The 17,840-nt window shown below is 37.7% G+C and overlaps 1 protein-coding gene across 2 annotated transcripts in view; it reads right to left on the bottom strand.

Annotated features, from left to right (window-relative positions):
• ADGRB3 (adhesion G protein-coupled receptor B3) overlaps positions 1-17,840 on the bottom strand; it is a 677,464-nt gene that overhangs the window by 281,407 nt on the left and 378,217 nt on the right. For both annotated transcript variants that reach the window (XM_006089322.2, XM_006089323.3), the window contains one exon: positions 9,343-9,386. In XM_006089322.2, coding sequence (XP_006089384.1) covers positions 9,343-9,386 — 44 coding nt within the window. The remainder of the gene's footprint in view (positions 1-9,342; positions 9,387-17,840) is intronic.

Raw genomic sequence — 17,840 nt, 5'->3', positions numbered from 1 at the left:
TCAAAATCTAGATATCACTGTGATATCTTGGATTTAGAAATACCTATGAATAAGGCCATGGAATTTTCATGCTTGAATTTTAATAGCATGTAAAAAATGAATGTAAAAGAATAGACTCTGCCCTTTTAGTTGTTTAATTCATTTTTTATAAACAGACATGACTTCTTCATTTAAAAAACTTTTCCTTTTATGTAATACTAGAGCCCCGGTGCATAAAATTCATGCACGGAAGGGGGAGAAGGGATCCCTCAGCCCGGCCTGCACTTGGGGGATGTCGGACTGCTGGTTTAGGCCCAATCCCGCAGGGCAGTTGGACATCCCTCTCACAATCCAGGACCGCTGCCTTCTGACCGCTGCCTTCTAATCGCTCACTTGCCTGCCTGCCTGATTGCCTTTAACCACTTCTGCCTCGGCCCCCGCTACTGTGGCTTTGTCTGGAAGGACGTCCGAAAGACGTCTGGTCTAATTAGCATATTACCCTTTTATTAGTATAGAATGGATATATTTTGCCAAGAATATTTAGATGTTTCAATTTCAAAAAATATTTAACTTCCTTGGTTAAGGTCTGCTATTCAGGCATTGCACAACTTAATTAGGTAGTTTGTATAACAACTACTCTGGGGCCAGAGGAAAAGACTCGTAAATTGCAGAAAGACTATAGATGAACATGGGGGCCCAAACACTTTAGAAGCATGGGAAGCACGGGACTTGGTTGGAATGTCTGTAAGGAGGATTCTCTAAAAAAGTGGTTCTCAACCTTCTTAATGCTGCGACCCTTTAATACAGTTCCTCATGTTGTGGTGACCCCCAACCATAAAATTATTTTCGTTGCTACTTCATAACTGTAATTTTGCTACTGTTATGAATCGTAATGTAAATATCTGATATGCAGGATGTATTTTCATTGTTACAAATTGAATATAATTAAAGCATAGTGATTAATCACAAAACAATATGTAATTATATATGTGTTTTCCAATGGTCTTAGGTGACCCCTGTGAAAGGGTCGTTGGACCCCCAAAGGGGTTGCGACCCACAGGTTGAGAACCACTGCTCTAACAGGTCGGGGCCTCTGAGGGGACCTTGCTGAAGGTGGCAGTCCCTACCTTGACTTTTCCAAACAAGTCCAATCCCCCAGGGTGTTTTGCTAGAATCTCTATGTTTAGTCTTTTAGACCCAACCTTGTAGGAGCATGTGCTTTCCCAAGGATGCTTACCTTGATGATTTTATCAAGAGGTTAATTTTAGTTCAAGCTGTTATGACAGTAAAAGCCAAAGGAGGCAGGTGAAGAGGGCTACTTGGTGGTGATGGCCAAGTAGTTCCTTAGCCCTCTCTTTCACAGAAACATGTGTCAGAGCAATCTGTTCATCCATCACTCAGGGTCTGCCAGTCAGCCCTGGCAGAAAACTAACTGGAAAGAACAGAGAACTCTACTAACATATGTAATAGCTAGTTAGGTGGCTTAGGAAAGCACTTGGTCAAACCAGAAGAACCAGAAATAAATCCTAGAACATTTTGGGCAAAAACATTGATTGTATAATAAATCTTGGAATGTCAATAAAAGAAACAGCAATAAATCAATTGAATTAAATGGCATTCTTTAATCTTTCATCTTGATTATCCCCCAGGAAAAAATCACCTTTTAACACAATACATTTATTTATAATATATTTATGTTCTTATCACTCTTCCTTCACTCTTTGCCCATATAAGCTCCATAAAGCAGGTGTTTTATCTGTTCACTAATCATTGTGCCAATCACCTTGAATAATAAAACAAATAATAGCTTCTCAAAAATATATGTCACATGAATTAATAATAAATTTACTGAGTACTATTTAGTAGATTTACAAAGATGAATGTGATACACTGCCAATCCCCAAAGTACTTAAGCCTAGAAAGGAATGTCAAATTGCTATAATATAAGGCAGAAAATATAAGGGTTATTAAAGATCTAGACATAACGTACTTCAGACCAGCACTTCACAAGAGATATACTATGGGATATAGTGAGCTGTTCAAGAATTAAGAATTATAGGTAAACGACTATATTGATGTAGATTTTCCATTTTCCAGCTGTATGCTATTTAATTCATATTGTCCTCCCATTTGAATACTGCTAGAGATGTTGGAATACATATAAAAAAGTATGGAATGACCCACTCCTGCTGTCAATTTTCAGCTTAGGTTGACATCACCTGGGTAGTCCAGGTAACTTCTAGACTGAATTTAGTTGAGGGGATACTGGGTAATAGTATCACCAAGCTCTTAGCAGAGGCAAATAAAAATCATCATTCGAGTGATATACCATTGTCCTATACTTGAAAGGATCTTCACAAATAATACCTTAGAGACAGCATAATGTAACCTAGAATACTAAGAAATAAGGTTGCATGAGTGAGAATTAAGAGAAACAAAAGAGCAGAAAAAGACCCACAAAAATTTCAAATATAGAAATTATCAACGATGGATTATAAAACAACTGTGCTTACTAGTTAAACAAACATAAGCTTAAAAATAACTGCTCCTCAAAAAACTAAAAATGGAACTCCCATTTGACCCAGTAATCACACTTCTGGGAATATATCCCAAAACACTAGAAATACCAACCAGAAAGGATATATGCACCCCTATGTTCATAGCAGCACAATTTACCATAGCTAATATTTGGAAACAGCCTAAGTGCCCATCAGAATGAGTGGTTTAAAAAACTGTGGTACATCTACACAATGGAATACTACACTACTGTAAAAAGGAAGGAACTCCTACCATTTGCAACAGCATGGATGGACCTGGAGAGCACTATGCTAAGCAAAATAAGTCAGTCAGGAAAGATAAATATCACATGATCTCACTCATTTGTGGAATATAATGAACAACATAAACTTCTGAACAAAAACAGATCTAGAGACAGAGAAGCATAGATCAGACCGTCAAACCTCAGAGGGAAGGTAGGGGAGGGTGGGGGTAAAGGGGAGAGATCAACCAAAGGATTTATATGCATGCATATAAGCCTAAGCAATGGACACAGACACCAGGGTGGTGAGGGCATGAGCAGGGAGTGGGGTTGGGGGGGGGGGTAAGGGAGGCTAAGGACATATATGTAATACCTTAATAAATAAAATTAAATTAAAAAAATAACTGCATAAAATAGAAGACTCTAAAGTAATCTAGTAGATTAAAATTATAAGATAAAAATGCTATGTAACAACAGAAATGACAATAACTTAAATTCAAAACTCTATGGATTATTAAATGAGTTAGGCAAAAATAAAGAGAGAAATATTAAACTGAATGTTAGATTAAAATTTTTTCCAAAATGTATCACTAAGAAAAAATAGCCGAAAATATGGAAGAGAGGAGATGATACAAGCAGAAGAGGAAACAACCTTCTTTAGAATTTCAGGTGAAGATGAAACAGAATAAAGGTGAAACTATATATGCAAAAATAATGATTGAGAAATTGAGACAGAATCACCAATATCCAGAATGAACAGAGATATTGATCCTCTTTATCCAGTGGTACCCTACCCTTGCAAACATTTTCATTCATTTACCTCAATGTGCTGTACAGTTATTTTCCAAGTGTATAAAAACATTAAAAATGCTGCTCAAAACACTGTTTTAGGCAGAAGTTGCCAATTTTTTTTCCTGTAAAAGACCAAATAGTAAATATTTTAGGGTTTGAGGGCCATATGGCTTCTTTAGCAATGATTCAGCATTGCAGTTGTAGGACAAAAGCAGCTATAAACATTATGTAAATAAATAGTCATACTGTGTTCTAATAAAATTTTATTTATAAAAATAGGTGTAAGTCTGAATTTGTCCCACAGATTGTAAGCTATAGCTTGCCAGCCCCTACTTTGGAGGATCAAGGTGAGCGTTCCAATAAAAGATATGTGGTACCATTTTACTCCCAGCATTAGTCCTCAGAGTGCATGTAGAAGTCATAATACAATGTTTTTTGAACTTGATAGCTCATGCTAACGGACACAATGGGTTTTTAATAATATTAGTGGCACTTATATAAAGTTTATCAGTTAGAAAGAGATTGTTTATATACCAACAAATGCAATACTGTAACTTCAGAAAATCAGATTCAATTTTAAATCTATGATGTAATTTAAAACAATCTAAAGAAAATATAAAACATTTTAAAAGATAACAAAGAATATTTCCCTAAAAAAACTAAAACAAAGTCATTATAAATTATAATGGCTCTATGAGGACACATGCATTTGTGTATATCAGAGAACTTAAAAAAGTAATGTACAATCTAAGGCAGAAATACAAAGGTAAAGAAAGCTCGTACGATCTCACTTATATGTGAAATATAATAAACAAAATACTTCCAGAGGCATGGATGCATGGAACAGAATGACAGATCTCAGTGGAGAGGGGTGTGGAGGGGATGAGAAGAGATTAACCAAAGGACATATGTGCATACATGCATAACCCATGGACACAGACAATAGTGTAGGGAAGGCCTCGGGTGGGGCAGGGGCTGGGTGGAGGAGGTAAAGGGAAGAAAATGGGGACATCCGTAATACTGTCAGCAATAAATAAATAAGTAAATAAATAAAAGAATTTCCTACACAACTGTAGGGAAAATTCCAAGTATCAACAACAAAAATAAAAAAGAAAGCTCCCTTTTGTTTCCTACCAATAAATCTTTAGTTATTTGCTATTTTCACAGAAAATTAAGGTTTTTCTATTGCTTTTTACAGTACTTTTAAAAGGTTACAGTTGTTTTGCCTACAGAAGCAAAAATTTTATCAATGAAAAATCTAATCATCAATAATTGTTATGAATTTGGACATGATTATTGTTAACCATGATACAATATTTAGTTTTTTTGGAGATTGGGTAAATTTTAATTCATAGGGACTAGTGTTTTGATAATGTAAAGGTCCAATATTGTCATTTCTGTTAGTGTGATTATAGTGAAGGGGAAAAAGCATAACATAGTTTTATGTTATTAAATAATTGATCATTGGGTCTAAATAGGAAATGAGGTTCTCAGAGGCACAGTTTATAGAGTAATATAAACTGAAAACCACCTCAACACCATCAACATTGGGAATAGTAGATCAATTACAATATGCCTATACAATTCAATACAAGGAATACAATATATTTAGTAAAATTTAAAAAATATTTCATGATATATGGCTAAATTAAAAATTGAGAATACTTGGGCAAGGGTAACAAAAGAAAAAAAATAAACAAATGGGATTACATCAAAGAAAAAGTTTTTGAACATCAAAGGAAACCATCAACCAAATGAAAATACAACCTACTGAATGGGAGACGATATACACTATACATCTCAACACCAAAAAAAAACAAAAAACACACACACACATACAATCTAATACAAAAATGGACATGAGGACCTGAATAGACATTTCTCCAAAGAGAACATATAGGAGGCCAACAGACATATGAAAAGATGTTCAACATCACTAATCAGAGAAAATGCAAATTAAAACCATGGTGAAATATCACCTCACACCTGTCAAAGTGACTATCATCAATAAATCAACAAACCAGGATATGGGGAAAAGGGAGCCCATGTGCACTTATGCAGGTTGGTGCAGCCACTATGGAAAACAGTGTGTGTGTGGGGGGGGTGTCCTAAAAAAATTAAAATTAGAACTGCCTTATCACCCAGTGACTCCATGTATGTGCATATATACAAAGAAAACAAAAACACTAATTTGAAGAATATATGTACCCCTATGTTCATTGCAGCATTGTTTACAGTAGCTAAGCTATGGAAACAACCCAAATATCCATCAATAGACAAGTAGATAAAAAAAAGTGGTGGTACATATACACAATGGAATATTACTCGGCCATGAAAAGAGTAAAATCTTATCACTTGTGACATCATGGATGTACCTAGAGCAGCGGTTCTCAACCTGTGGGTTGTGACCCCTTTGGGGGTCAAATGACTCTTTCACAGGGGTCGCCTAAGACCATCCTGCATATCAGATATTTACATTACGATTCATAACAGTAGCAAAATTACAGTTATGAAGTAGCAATGAAAATAATTTTATGATTGGGGGTCACAACATGAGGAACTGTATTTAAAGGGCCAGAAGGTTGAGAACCACTGACCTAGAGGGTATTTTGCTAAGTGAAATAAGTCAGTCAAAGAAAGACAAATACCATTTGATTTCACTTATATGTGGAATTTAAAAAAACAAACAAAATAAACTAAATTGAAACAGACTCATAGATACAGAGAAAAAACTCATTGTTGTGGGGGGAAGGAGTGCTATGGGGCTGAGTGGAAAAGGTGAAGGAGTTAAGAAGTACAAATTGGTAGTTACAAACAGTCACAGGGATTTAAAGTAAAGCATAGGGAATACAGTCAATAATATTGTAATAACTATATTATAAGGGGAAACTGGAAATATCAGGGGAACACTTTATAAAGTATATGATTGTCTAACCACTATGCTATACACCTGAAATTTAATATTAATATTGAATGTACACTATAATTAAAAAAAACTTTAAAAAAGAAAAAATAGATTTAAATAGTAACATTAAAAAATTGAGGATGTCAACTGTTACATGGAGTATGATAATATGTATGTTAAAATAGTAATAATATAAATTGAAAACCACCTCAACACCATCAACATTGGGAATAGGAGATCAATTACAATATGCCTATACAATGCAGTACAAGGAATACTATAGTGTTAATTTCATGGCTTCATACATATGCCAATACATAAGTGGAAGCCTGAAATTATACAAAGTAAAATATAAATAGGAGTGATTTGGGGGAGATGGGTGGCTGTGGAAATCCAAGGTGGTGATGATTAATGGTGCCTTTTGCCTTAGCAGCTATGTTTTAAAGTTTAACAAGTAGAAGATACTCAGGTATTACTTTTGTAACTAATTACTAATTTGAAGGACATACCACAATGTGGGGTTGGGGGGGGGACAAGAAGAGATAAACCAAAGAACTTATATACTTATATGCATAGCCCATGGACATGGGCAATAGGGTGATGAAGATCTGGGAGGGTGAGTAAGGCCTGGCAGGAGGGGTGAAAGAGGGAAAAATGGGAAATTTCTGTAATACTATCAATAATAAAAATATATTTAAAAAAGATAAGGCGATTTGATACTCAATCAAAATTAAAAGACAACTTCTAATTTCAACTTTATTACTACAATCTCGAAAACATCATTTAAGTCGGCCCTTTTCTGTACAAAAAGAAGTAGCCGCATTTCTTCATTATTAACTATAATTGGAGAACTTGCATTCAAAGTTAGAATCATTGCATTGATAAAACTATTGTGTCTACGGACATGATCAAAGTAAAAGAGCAAATGTGAAGAAAAGAAATAAAGTGGTCTTAACCTTCATTGTTTAAAACTCACCCAGAAAAACGACTTATTGATGAAACAGTCTGGTAAAAAGTGTGATAGGACAGAAGTTCTGTCTCAGAGGAAAGCTTTTGATCACTTTTCAGATACATCAAGGAAACATGAACTACACTCATCTCTTGAGATAAGCTTCTTTGAAAGGCAGCTGAACATTCCTCCTCTCACTGAATAGTTTTCTTCAAGGACAACTTAAAGTTAAATTTTGTAAAACTAAGACATGTTCTGTGCAATGGATAAGAGTCAAGTTATCAGCAGAAGTTAGAGAAAGTAGTGTGTGATTGATTCCGACATTAAGGCTGACCTCAAACACCAATTGTTTCATAAATGAAACTTAACACCTTAGACGATCTGTGAAAGGAATCAAGAGAGGTCCCAAACAGGGGAATGCTGTTTCTTCTCGCAGCATCTCTTTAACATCCCTAAAGGTCTTTTGGAATAACTAACGCTTTCTCCTGTTTAGGAAGCACACTCTATGCACTTTTTAAAACTAAATCAAAGTTGGTCGTTATCCATGGAGGTGTGCAAGTAGCTATAATCAGGAATTTAAGATGGCATATTTTTCTTTAGTAGAAAGCATTAAATTCGATTTGTGTAGCACTTTATTCTTCTTTGACTAAACAGCATACTAAGCAGTGCCTTATAATATACTGCCAAGTCTTCCCTGGCTTCTTCCCTGGTAAAGAAGAAAGCTTGCAAAAAGTTTATTACCATGAGTTTCTCTATGGGATTTCAAAAAGAACAAATACTGACATCAATGAAGACATCCAGCTCATATTATCACCAGGGCAATTGGAATTCCCCTTATGGCACTAAGGTTCATAGAAGAGCATCCCTAGAATATCAGAATCTATAGCAAAAAATACACTTAATATCATCGATTTTTCAGACACAGAAATAGTGTAGTTTAAGTTGTATCAGTATCCGAGGAATGAGCACATGGCCAGTAGGTTTGCTCTTCACCTAGAAATTCTAAGAATGCTCCTCTTCTAGACTCTCTAATAATTAATGGTGAGAGGCAAGTAATATTATAAAAATTCAGCTCTGGATCAGATTTAGGGTAAAGAACACTGGAAAAAATTTAGAAAGCATAGAAGCCAACAATATGGTACCCTATCTGACAGCATACTGCAGGGTAGTATTCACTTTTGGGATTTATTGATATTTATCTCCCCTCCATACAAAACAAAATAAAACCTGGCTACTACACTGCAATAAAGTTACATGAGTATTCAAAGTATAGGAGTCTAATGAAGACTTAATTATGGATTTTTCTTTTCTTTGAGACATTAAAATGTATAGAGTTGCCAATGAGATTAAATTATTTTGTCCAGATATATTGCAATTGCTTGTACAAATGAAGAAATACATGGAAGAATTACTCATCCCTATTTATTGTAATTATTTTCTTTTGTATTCATGAGTTCGTAAAATATATGAATAAGAAAATTAAAATGTCACTCAAAGTTTTTCCAACAAAACAATTTGGAAGGGATGTCTAAATATTGCATTACTGTGATAACAGATTCAAGGTCATGCAAGCAATGTATTGCCTAAATGACCACAGCGATTGCTCTTTTATTCTACAGTGCTAAACTGAATTACTAGGCAAAATGTTGAAGTAGCATTTGAGCTTCTATAATTTTAAAATATTAGAGCTTTTAAAAGATCCTCATGGAATTCGCATCACAACATGCCTTACACATTAGGTAATGCAATTCTATCTTGAGACGTAACCCGATGGCATCGTCACACACAAACACATTCATCATGCTGTCCTACAGATTCAAAAAGGAGAATGTTTCCCCTCTGAGTTAACACATATCCCACCACATTATCATATTCCTGTTGGCTAGCAGGCAGCCGAAAGAGCTCAGTGTGCTTTGACTATTTAGACCAAAGAAATGTAAGAAAACAGCTGTCACTTACGTTTTTGAGTCATCCCATAAGACACAATAGGGATTCAAAGTACCCTAAAAGCAAAAAGAGGAATAAATGTATCTTGAGTACATACATCAAATATTATAGGATTGTGTGCAATGCAAACAGAATGGCAGATTTCTTATCTTGCAGTAAGATACTTCAAAGATTCCACCTCTTTTTTTTTGTATTAAAATCTGCATGTCCTTTCTTATAGATTCGGTGACCCAGTTTGTGAAATTCTTTTCATGAAAATAATTCATTTATTCCAAATATCATGACTTATATTTAGTTGTTTTGAAATTTGAACGTGATACTCTCATCTACCACAAGGTTCATATTTTGATGATTTCTACTTCATTTTTTTCTCTAAAATATTAATTGCTGAATTGTTTCCTTTAAGCAGACCAAAGTATTTACAATGTGTCAATCACAGTGAAACATTCAATATTATACAATCACCACCACCCCCACTTCCTCTGCAGCCTCTAGCCCAGCCGTGGGCAAACTACGGCCCGCGGGCCGGATCCGGCCCGTTTGAAATGAATAAAACTAAAAAAAAAAAAAAAGACCGTACCCTTTTATGTAATGATGTTTACTTTGAATTTATATTAGTTCACACAAACACTCCGTCCATGCTTTTGTTCCCGGCCTCCGGTCCAGTTTAAGAACCCATTGTGGCCCTCGAGTCAAAAAGTTTGCCCACCCCTGCTAGTTGGTCAGCTTCCTAGAGGCAAGAGATGGTTGCATTTGTTGTCCATGCCCAGAGAGTTTGTTGACTCGCAACACCTTCTTAATCAACAGATCATAATTGTATGGGATCAGATTTAATGCAACTCTGAGAAAAAGTGCTAAATTTTTATTTGGTTTAATAATTATGTATTTACTAGCTACCATGATTTTCGGGATGACAAAATGAGTTTTCCACACTGAATTCCAGAGAAGTACTTTAGTTTTTTGTTGTTGTTGCTGTTTTGTTTTGTCTTTTCTCTCTCTCTTTTAACAAAAATCTTCATTGTTGCCTGACCACGGTGGCTCAGTGGTTGAGCATCCACCTATGAATCAGGAGGTCACAGTTCGATTCCTGGTCAGGGCACATGCCTGGGTTGTGGGCTCAATCCCCAGTGGGGGACATGCAGGAGGCAGCCCATCAGTGATTCTCTCTCATCATTGATGTTTCTATCCCTCTCTCTTCCTTTCCCTTCCTCTCTGAAATCAATAAAAATATATTTTAAAAAAACCTAATTGTTGAAAGTATTACATATGTCCCCTTTATCCCCCATTGATCCCTTCTATCCCACCCCCACCCCAGGCCTCACAGACCTCCACCACTCTATGGTCTGTGTCCATGGTTTATGCTATATGCATACAAGTTCTTTGGTTGATCTCCCCTCCCCCTCCTCATGGGCCTCCCTCCTCCCCCCACATCTTCCCTTTTATTTTTATTGATTTTTAGAGAGGATGGATGAGAGAGGGAGAGAGAAAGAGAAACATCAATGTGAGAGCAAAACATCGATTGGCTGGCTGCCTCATGCACAAACCTTACTGGGGACCAAGCCTGCAACCTGGGCGTGTGCCCTAACAGAGAATAGAACCAGGAACTTTCTGGTGCACTGGATGATGGCCAACCAACTAAGCCATACTGGCCAGGCCTGTACTTTTGAAAAGAACTAATTCTTGGAAAGTATTAGTTCCTATCTGCTGGTCCACATTCATTGGGTCTTATATTGCCCTTTGAGCTTAATAATTCTTCCTCTATGTGATATCTTTAGATATCGTCAGATCCAATCATACTCTTGAAGAGTCTTCTCTTCTCTATTAAACATATTCTGTTGGTTTCAAGTTCACTTCACTCACTTTTTGGAGCACACACTATAAACGTATTTAGAGGAACCATCCACTGTGTCCTACTTGTACAGAACAAAGCAGGACTATTGTCTCTCCAATTTAAGTGCCATGTTCTGAATAATGCAAGATAAGACAGTGTCAGATATTTTGGTAGCCTCTTCCTGAGTTTGACAGATATCACCCATATTTAAAATCTCTTAGGAGCTTTTTGAATCCTGATTTGGGCATCCCACACATTCACTATTGCTTCCAAACTTTGTTTCATTACAGGATTAAGAAATAAACATGATATATATGTCCTCAGCCAACCAAGTCATTGATAAAATGATGACTAAGCCAAGGCAAGCAAAAGTCTCAGTCCTGAAACAGGCTGCGGGGTCCTTCCCACAGGTGGATATGCTCCTCAGTGTTAGCCAGCTGTGAGCCTGCCCTCATTCCTCAGTCTTGTCCACATGTAGATGGTCACGGGGGTATATGTGGCAAAGCAACATCTTTAAAAGTCTAGGCAGGCTTTTTGTGAAATGTTGCACTTCATAAGGGATGCTTTCTGGGTCCATTCTAGGATTCCACTGGAAATAAAAATTAAGCTCACTATTTTAAAATTTGTTAAATCTACCCCCGTTTTATTTATTATTCATTGGAATTGGGGCATTTGACTAACTCCAATGTTTTAGCACCATTACCATTTTCCAAAATCCTTCAAAAAAAGTAGATATTCTAGTTTTTACCAAGTGTTCATACCTCTTAACTATACTCTTAGAGCATAAAAACATTATGCCCTGAAAAAGGTTATAGTCTTATAGATGTTGATAAGGACCATGCATATGGAATGTTGATATCACAATACAAGAAACATGCTCATATAAATGTCACTAGTCATAATTTATTGTGTAAGGGACAGAGCATCATGGACTGTGTTAGCCAGAGTGAGTCTCATGGAAGATACGAGTGCCTGTGTGGATCTTACAGGAGGCACAGATATAAATGTTCTAGAGAAGGGGAGAGGAATGGTATTTCATATTGGTTTCTTCCTCGGTTCTATGAGACTCTATCTAATTTTACCCGAAATAATATAGCTTGTGGCTTCCTAAGAAATCCTTAGCATAGCTACAATGTTGTCTTAAAGTTATGCCATATTTATCTAGAGATTTCTTCAAAAGAGCTCAGAGCACAGTATGGAAAATAAGTTATACTTGGGGTATCACAATGAAGGATATGGGAGAATACGTTTCATGGATGTAGAAACTAAGTGTAGGTGAAGAACCTGAGATAACAGGTCCTCTAAATCTAGTTCACTTCTTTTAGTAATGCCTGATTTAGAGTAACTTAAGTCTCTACATAAACCAATACAGTGGGGCCTTGACTTACGAGTGTCCCAACTAACGAGTTTTTCGAGATACGAGCCATTTCTTGGCTGATTTTTTGCTTTGAGTTGCGAGCTAAAATTCGGGTTACAAGCCAGCTTCAGATACCCCACCGCTAGTTGGCGCAGTGAACGTCACAGTGAACGCCACAACATCAGCCCAGCATTCAATTCATTGTAATGGTGAAAATTGATTTGACATACGAGTAATTTGAGTTACGAGCTCCGTCACGGAACAAATTAAACTCGTAAGTCAAGGCCCCACTGTACCGGATTCTGATTATAGGGTTAACATTTCAAAATTAGAGTTCATAACACGTTACAACAAAAGAAACTAATTTAGAAAAAAAAATTACATGAACTTAATTGTTTGGATATCCCTTTACTTTTTACTCCTCTAAGGAAACTGATTTCCACTTTCAGATGAAAGTATAAAGATGGAAAATACTTTTACTCTTATCCCATGCCTTTTTCAGACCTTAGCTTTATCTTGTACCTTCCTCACCCCTTACCTCTTAGATGCTTCTCTCTCTTTCTGTCTGTGAAAATTCGAAAAACATCCACGTGAGAAAATTATAGGCTCCATGATGCACCACTCAATCTTGTGTTTCTCTATACATCTGGGACCTACACAACTGGCAGACACCTCCTTGTGCTTTGTGAATATTCATTCTAGTACAGTCACTAATATGTAGGCCTGTGAGCTGAGTCAATTATTTAAACATTCCAGTTTAGAAAAATAAGTAGAGAAATCTTAGTATGTAGATAGAGCACTCACTTAAGGAACAGAAGAATGTAAAATGGGACATAAAAAAAAGATGAATTAATTCTAAACATAAAAAAAATCTAGCTAAATGACTCTGGCTGGGAAACCATTTATAAAACATTTGTAAAATATTTCTCAATGGTACTCTACTACAAGATCTGTATGAGGAATTTACAGGAAATCAATAAAGGAAATGGCGAGCTCAAAAGAGAGCAGTAACCAAATGTAATGACACAAGCAATAGTCAAATAGTCAAGCTATAGAAGTTGATTTAGGAATGCAAGAAAAAAATCTTCAGGTAAATGAGAAAAGTGGGCTAAAGATTAATTTACAAAACTGTCAATGGACACAAAATATTAAAACTGCATGTATTTGCCCTGACCGGTTTGGCTTAGTGGATAGAGCATCGGCCTGCGGACTGAAAGGTTCCAGGTTCGATTCCGGTCAAGGGCATGTACCTTGGTTGTGGGCACATCCCCAGTAGGAGGTGTGCAGGAGGCGGCTGATCGATGTTTCTCTCTCATCGATGTTTCTAACTCTCTATCCCTCTCCCTTCCTCTCTGTAAAAAATCAATAAAATATATTTTTAAAAAACTGCATGTATTTGAAAACTCTGTAAAGGATATGCTATTCTTGGAAAACTCATTTGTTGGGGGGAAAAAGTTGTGTGTGTGTGTGTGTGGTTTTTTTTCTCTTGACTATCCAAAATAGCACAGTTTAACTCCTGTCAAACATTTTTACTCACCAGCTTTTAAGCATTTACAAAGTATACCATGACCCAAATTTCCCAATTACTATAAATGTTTGACACACTATTTTCAAGTATGTTTAACAGTTTTTGCTATTTTCTTTTACTTCTCTGTTTTGACATAAATCAAACCAATGTATCCATTTAACTGTAAAATATATCACTAAGTTTGTCAATATATTTCTATGGGTGGTTCTCTCTTTTCCTTTGGTCTGCATAACTTCTCTTTTTTCCTTTTTATAATGGAGGATTTGGCATCCTTTCTAGTTCAATCTCAGTGATTCCAGAAAGACATTCATAAGCAAATTTCTTTTCTTTCTTCAAAACTATCTACCGATTATTTTTTTCGTTTCCCTATGGAATACTCTAAATATATCTCATGATGATAAATTATTCTCATAAATCAATGAAGTCAGAAAGGAGTGCCAGGAAGATGATCAAAACAAGTTCTTTCATTCATTTACTGATTCATGTAAAAATCACTTAGTAAACACCTATCATATTCCAGGTGCTCTTGGAGGCACTGGTAATACAACATTGAACCAAACCAAATCCTGTCTTATAGACTGCACCTTAATGAAGAGAGCAGAGAGGGAGACAAAAAAACATAAACAAGTATGTAAATATCTAATACTAGTGGCCCAGTGCATGGATTCGTGCACATTGAAAGTGAAATAATTAGAAGAAACATTTTAATATTGCTATTTGCCCTTTCTCCTTCAGTGCCTGGGGGCCCGCCTTGGCCTGGCATCACCTGCTCCACCATCCCACCATCCCACCATGATCTCGCTGGGCCCATTGAGGCCGACAGTACCTCCACTGCCACCCACTGCCAACGCCACATCACCAATGCCTGCCATTTTCTGTGCTGCCTCCTGGTGGTCAGCGCACATCATAGCGAGTGGCTGAACATCCGGTCTCCCGGTCAAACTCTTGGTCAAACCACCGCCCAAGGGGACAATTTGTATATCAGGCTTTTATTATATAGGATACTGGATGGTAATCTGTGCTATGATCTAAAGTAAGTCACGCTGAGTAGGAGAGGCTGGTAAGTGAATGATTGCAATTATGTATATTAGGAAGGATTCACTGAGAAGGTAATATTTAAGCAGAGGTCTGAAGGAAGGTCGTTACAGAGAAGCTAAGGGTAAAGTCACAATAAAAATGAATGAAGACCAAGTTTCTCTAATTATCCTTGGCATTTTTAAGTCCTGAATATATTTAATTTACATGCTTTCTTAATTACACTCTTGATATCTTAATGTTTAAAAGTGTTTTCTCTGGACCTTCTCTAGAATCAATGGGGATGCTTATTAAAAACTAGGGGCCTAATGTACAAATTCATGCACCTTCAAAGAAACTGTGGGCTGCGAGGCTGTGGTGGGCACAGGGGTTGGTCTGGGCCCATCCTCCATGCCCCCGCTGACCCTTCCTGCCATGTCCCTCTGGTCCCTGTCTGCCGGCAGCCCCACTCCTGACACCGCCACTCCCATGTGCTGACGGTGCTGGCTCTGTTCACACCCACTAATGTCGCAGAGGGATTGGGGCTGGTGCCAGTAACAGGTGCAAGTGGGTTGGGCACTGTCAGCAGGTGTGAGCGGTGGCTGCTGCCTCAATAATCTCTCAGGAGCAGGGGGTGCGGGGGTGGGGAAGCCCTCAGGGATGATCAGGGCCAGCAGCTGCCACTAGCACCTATTGACTGTGCTGAGCAATTGGGGCTGGTGCCGGGTGCTGGCAGTGGGTGCAAATGGGGCAGGCACTGGCAGCAGGTGCGAGCATTGGGCAGGACTGTGGCATGTGGGAGCAAAGAATTTTCAGTAACTACCAGAAGCTTGGCCCAATGACAGCGACTGGCACCCCGCCTTGGTCTAGCGCCCCCATTCACTTCCTCCATCATCGCACCATGGCTGACACCTGCCATGTTCTGCGCTCTGACACCTGCTGCCTACTCCCACCATGTTCCGCACACACCCCCTGGTGGTCAGCACACATCATAGCAACCAGTTTTTTGGTTGTTCTGCTGTTCGGTCTATTTGCATATTAGGCTTTTATTATATAGGATACTAGAGGCCCAGTGCACAAATTTGTGCACGGGTGGGGTCCTGTTGGCCCACCCTGATGGGTGCCGATTGGTGCTGGGCTGGTTGGGGGTGAGGGCCCATGGGAGATTGGCCGGCTGGCCCTGCCCAAGATCAGGGTGTGGGGGGGCAATCAGGGGCGGGGCAAGCTTGGGGGAGTGGCCATGGGAGGTTGGCCAGCCAGCCCTGCCCCCAATTGGGCTTGTTGGCCGGCCATAGTGCGCGTCATAGCAACTGGTCATTCTGGTTGCTTGGCTTTTAGATAGATAGATAGATAGATAGATAGATAGATAGATAGATAGATAGATGATAGATAGATGATAGATAGATAGATAGATAGATAGATAGATAGATAGATAGATAGATTCCTTGGCTCCATGAATTCTGAGATTAGGGCTAAACTAGGAACATGCAATTTACCCCTTCTATCCCCCAATATTTTTTATTCACATCAAATTTGGAGAAGTAAGTACTGCTCAAAACCGAAATAATGTGGTTAATTTACTTTGTTTTTCTTCAACCTTTCAAATGCTTAGTGCTCATATGCCATAGTAAATTCTGAATCTGGAAACCTCTTAACTTTCTTATAGCTTTCATAGTCCTCTTGAAACAAAATACCTCCTTGTCTATAATGGTCAAGCAAATAAATCAACAAAGCATCTATAAACATGAAGAAGGGCAGGGGCTTCATCATAACTATTTCATCATTTCCAATGCTCTGACTCAGATATTCCAAGATCATTCTTTCTGTCACTTCTAGTTAATTGTACATTGACATTTTTTTTAAATATATTTTATTGATTTTTTACAGAGAGGAAGGGAGAGCGATAGAGAGTTAGAAACATCAATGAGAGAGAAACATCGACCAGCTGCCTCCTGCACATCTCCCACTGGGGATGTGCCCGCAACCCAAGCACATGCCCTTGACCGGAATCGAACCCGGGACCCTTCAGTCCGCAGGCCGACGCTCTATCCACTGAGCCAAACCAGTTTCGGCACATTGCCATTTTGAGTGTGGATGGGAGAAAGAATGTTCACTATACTATCTCTCTTCAATTTTATAAATTTTAAACATAAAGGCATTACATTGAAATGACCTGGATTTTGCTAAGCTTATTCTTCCTTCATTTCTCCACTAAGGTGTAATTGTCATCTATAATAATAAAAATGTACATCGCACCAAAAAAATTAAGCTACCTAGGAATAAACTTAACTAAAGAGGTAAAAGACCTCTACTCAGAAAACTACAGGACGTTGAAAAAAGAGATAGAGGAAGACATAAAGAGATGGAAGAACATACCATGTTCTTGGATTGGTAGAATCAACATCATTAAAATGTCCATACTACCCAAAGCAATCTATAAATTCAACGCACTTCCCATTAAAATACCAATGGCCTACTTCAAAGATCTAGAACGAACTCTCCAAAAATTCATCTGTAATAAAAAAAGACCCTGAATAGCTGCAGCGATCCTGAGAAAGAACAAAGTAGGTGGGATCTCAATGCCAGATATCAAGCTGTATTACAAAGCCACTGTTCTCAAAACTGCCTGGTACTGGCACAAGAACAGACATATAGATCAATGGAATAGAATAGAGAGTCCAGAAATTAGCCTGAACCAATATGCTCAATTAATATTTGACAAAGGAGGCAAGAACATACAATGGAGCCAAGATAGTCTCTTCAATAAATGGTGTTGGGAA

Source organism: Myotis lucifugus, unplaced genomic scaffold, assembly GCF_000147115.1.
Source record: "Myotis lucifugus unplaced genomic scaffold, Myoluc2.0 scaffold_59, whole genome shotgun sequence".
NCBI lineage: Eukaryota > Metazoa > Chordata > Mammalia > Chiroptera > Vespertilionidae > Myotis > Myotis lucifugus.
This window is presented reverse-complemented; position numbering and strand designations above follow the sequence as displayed.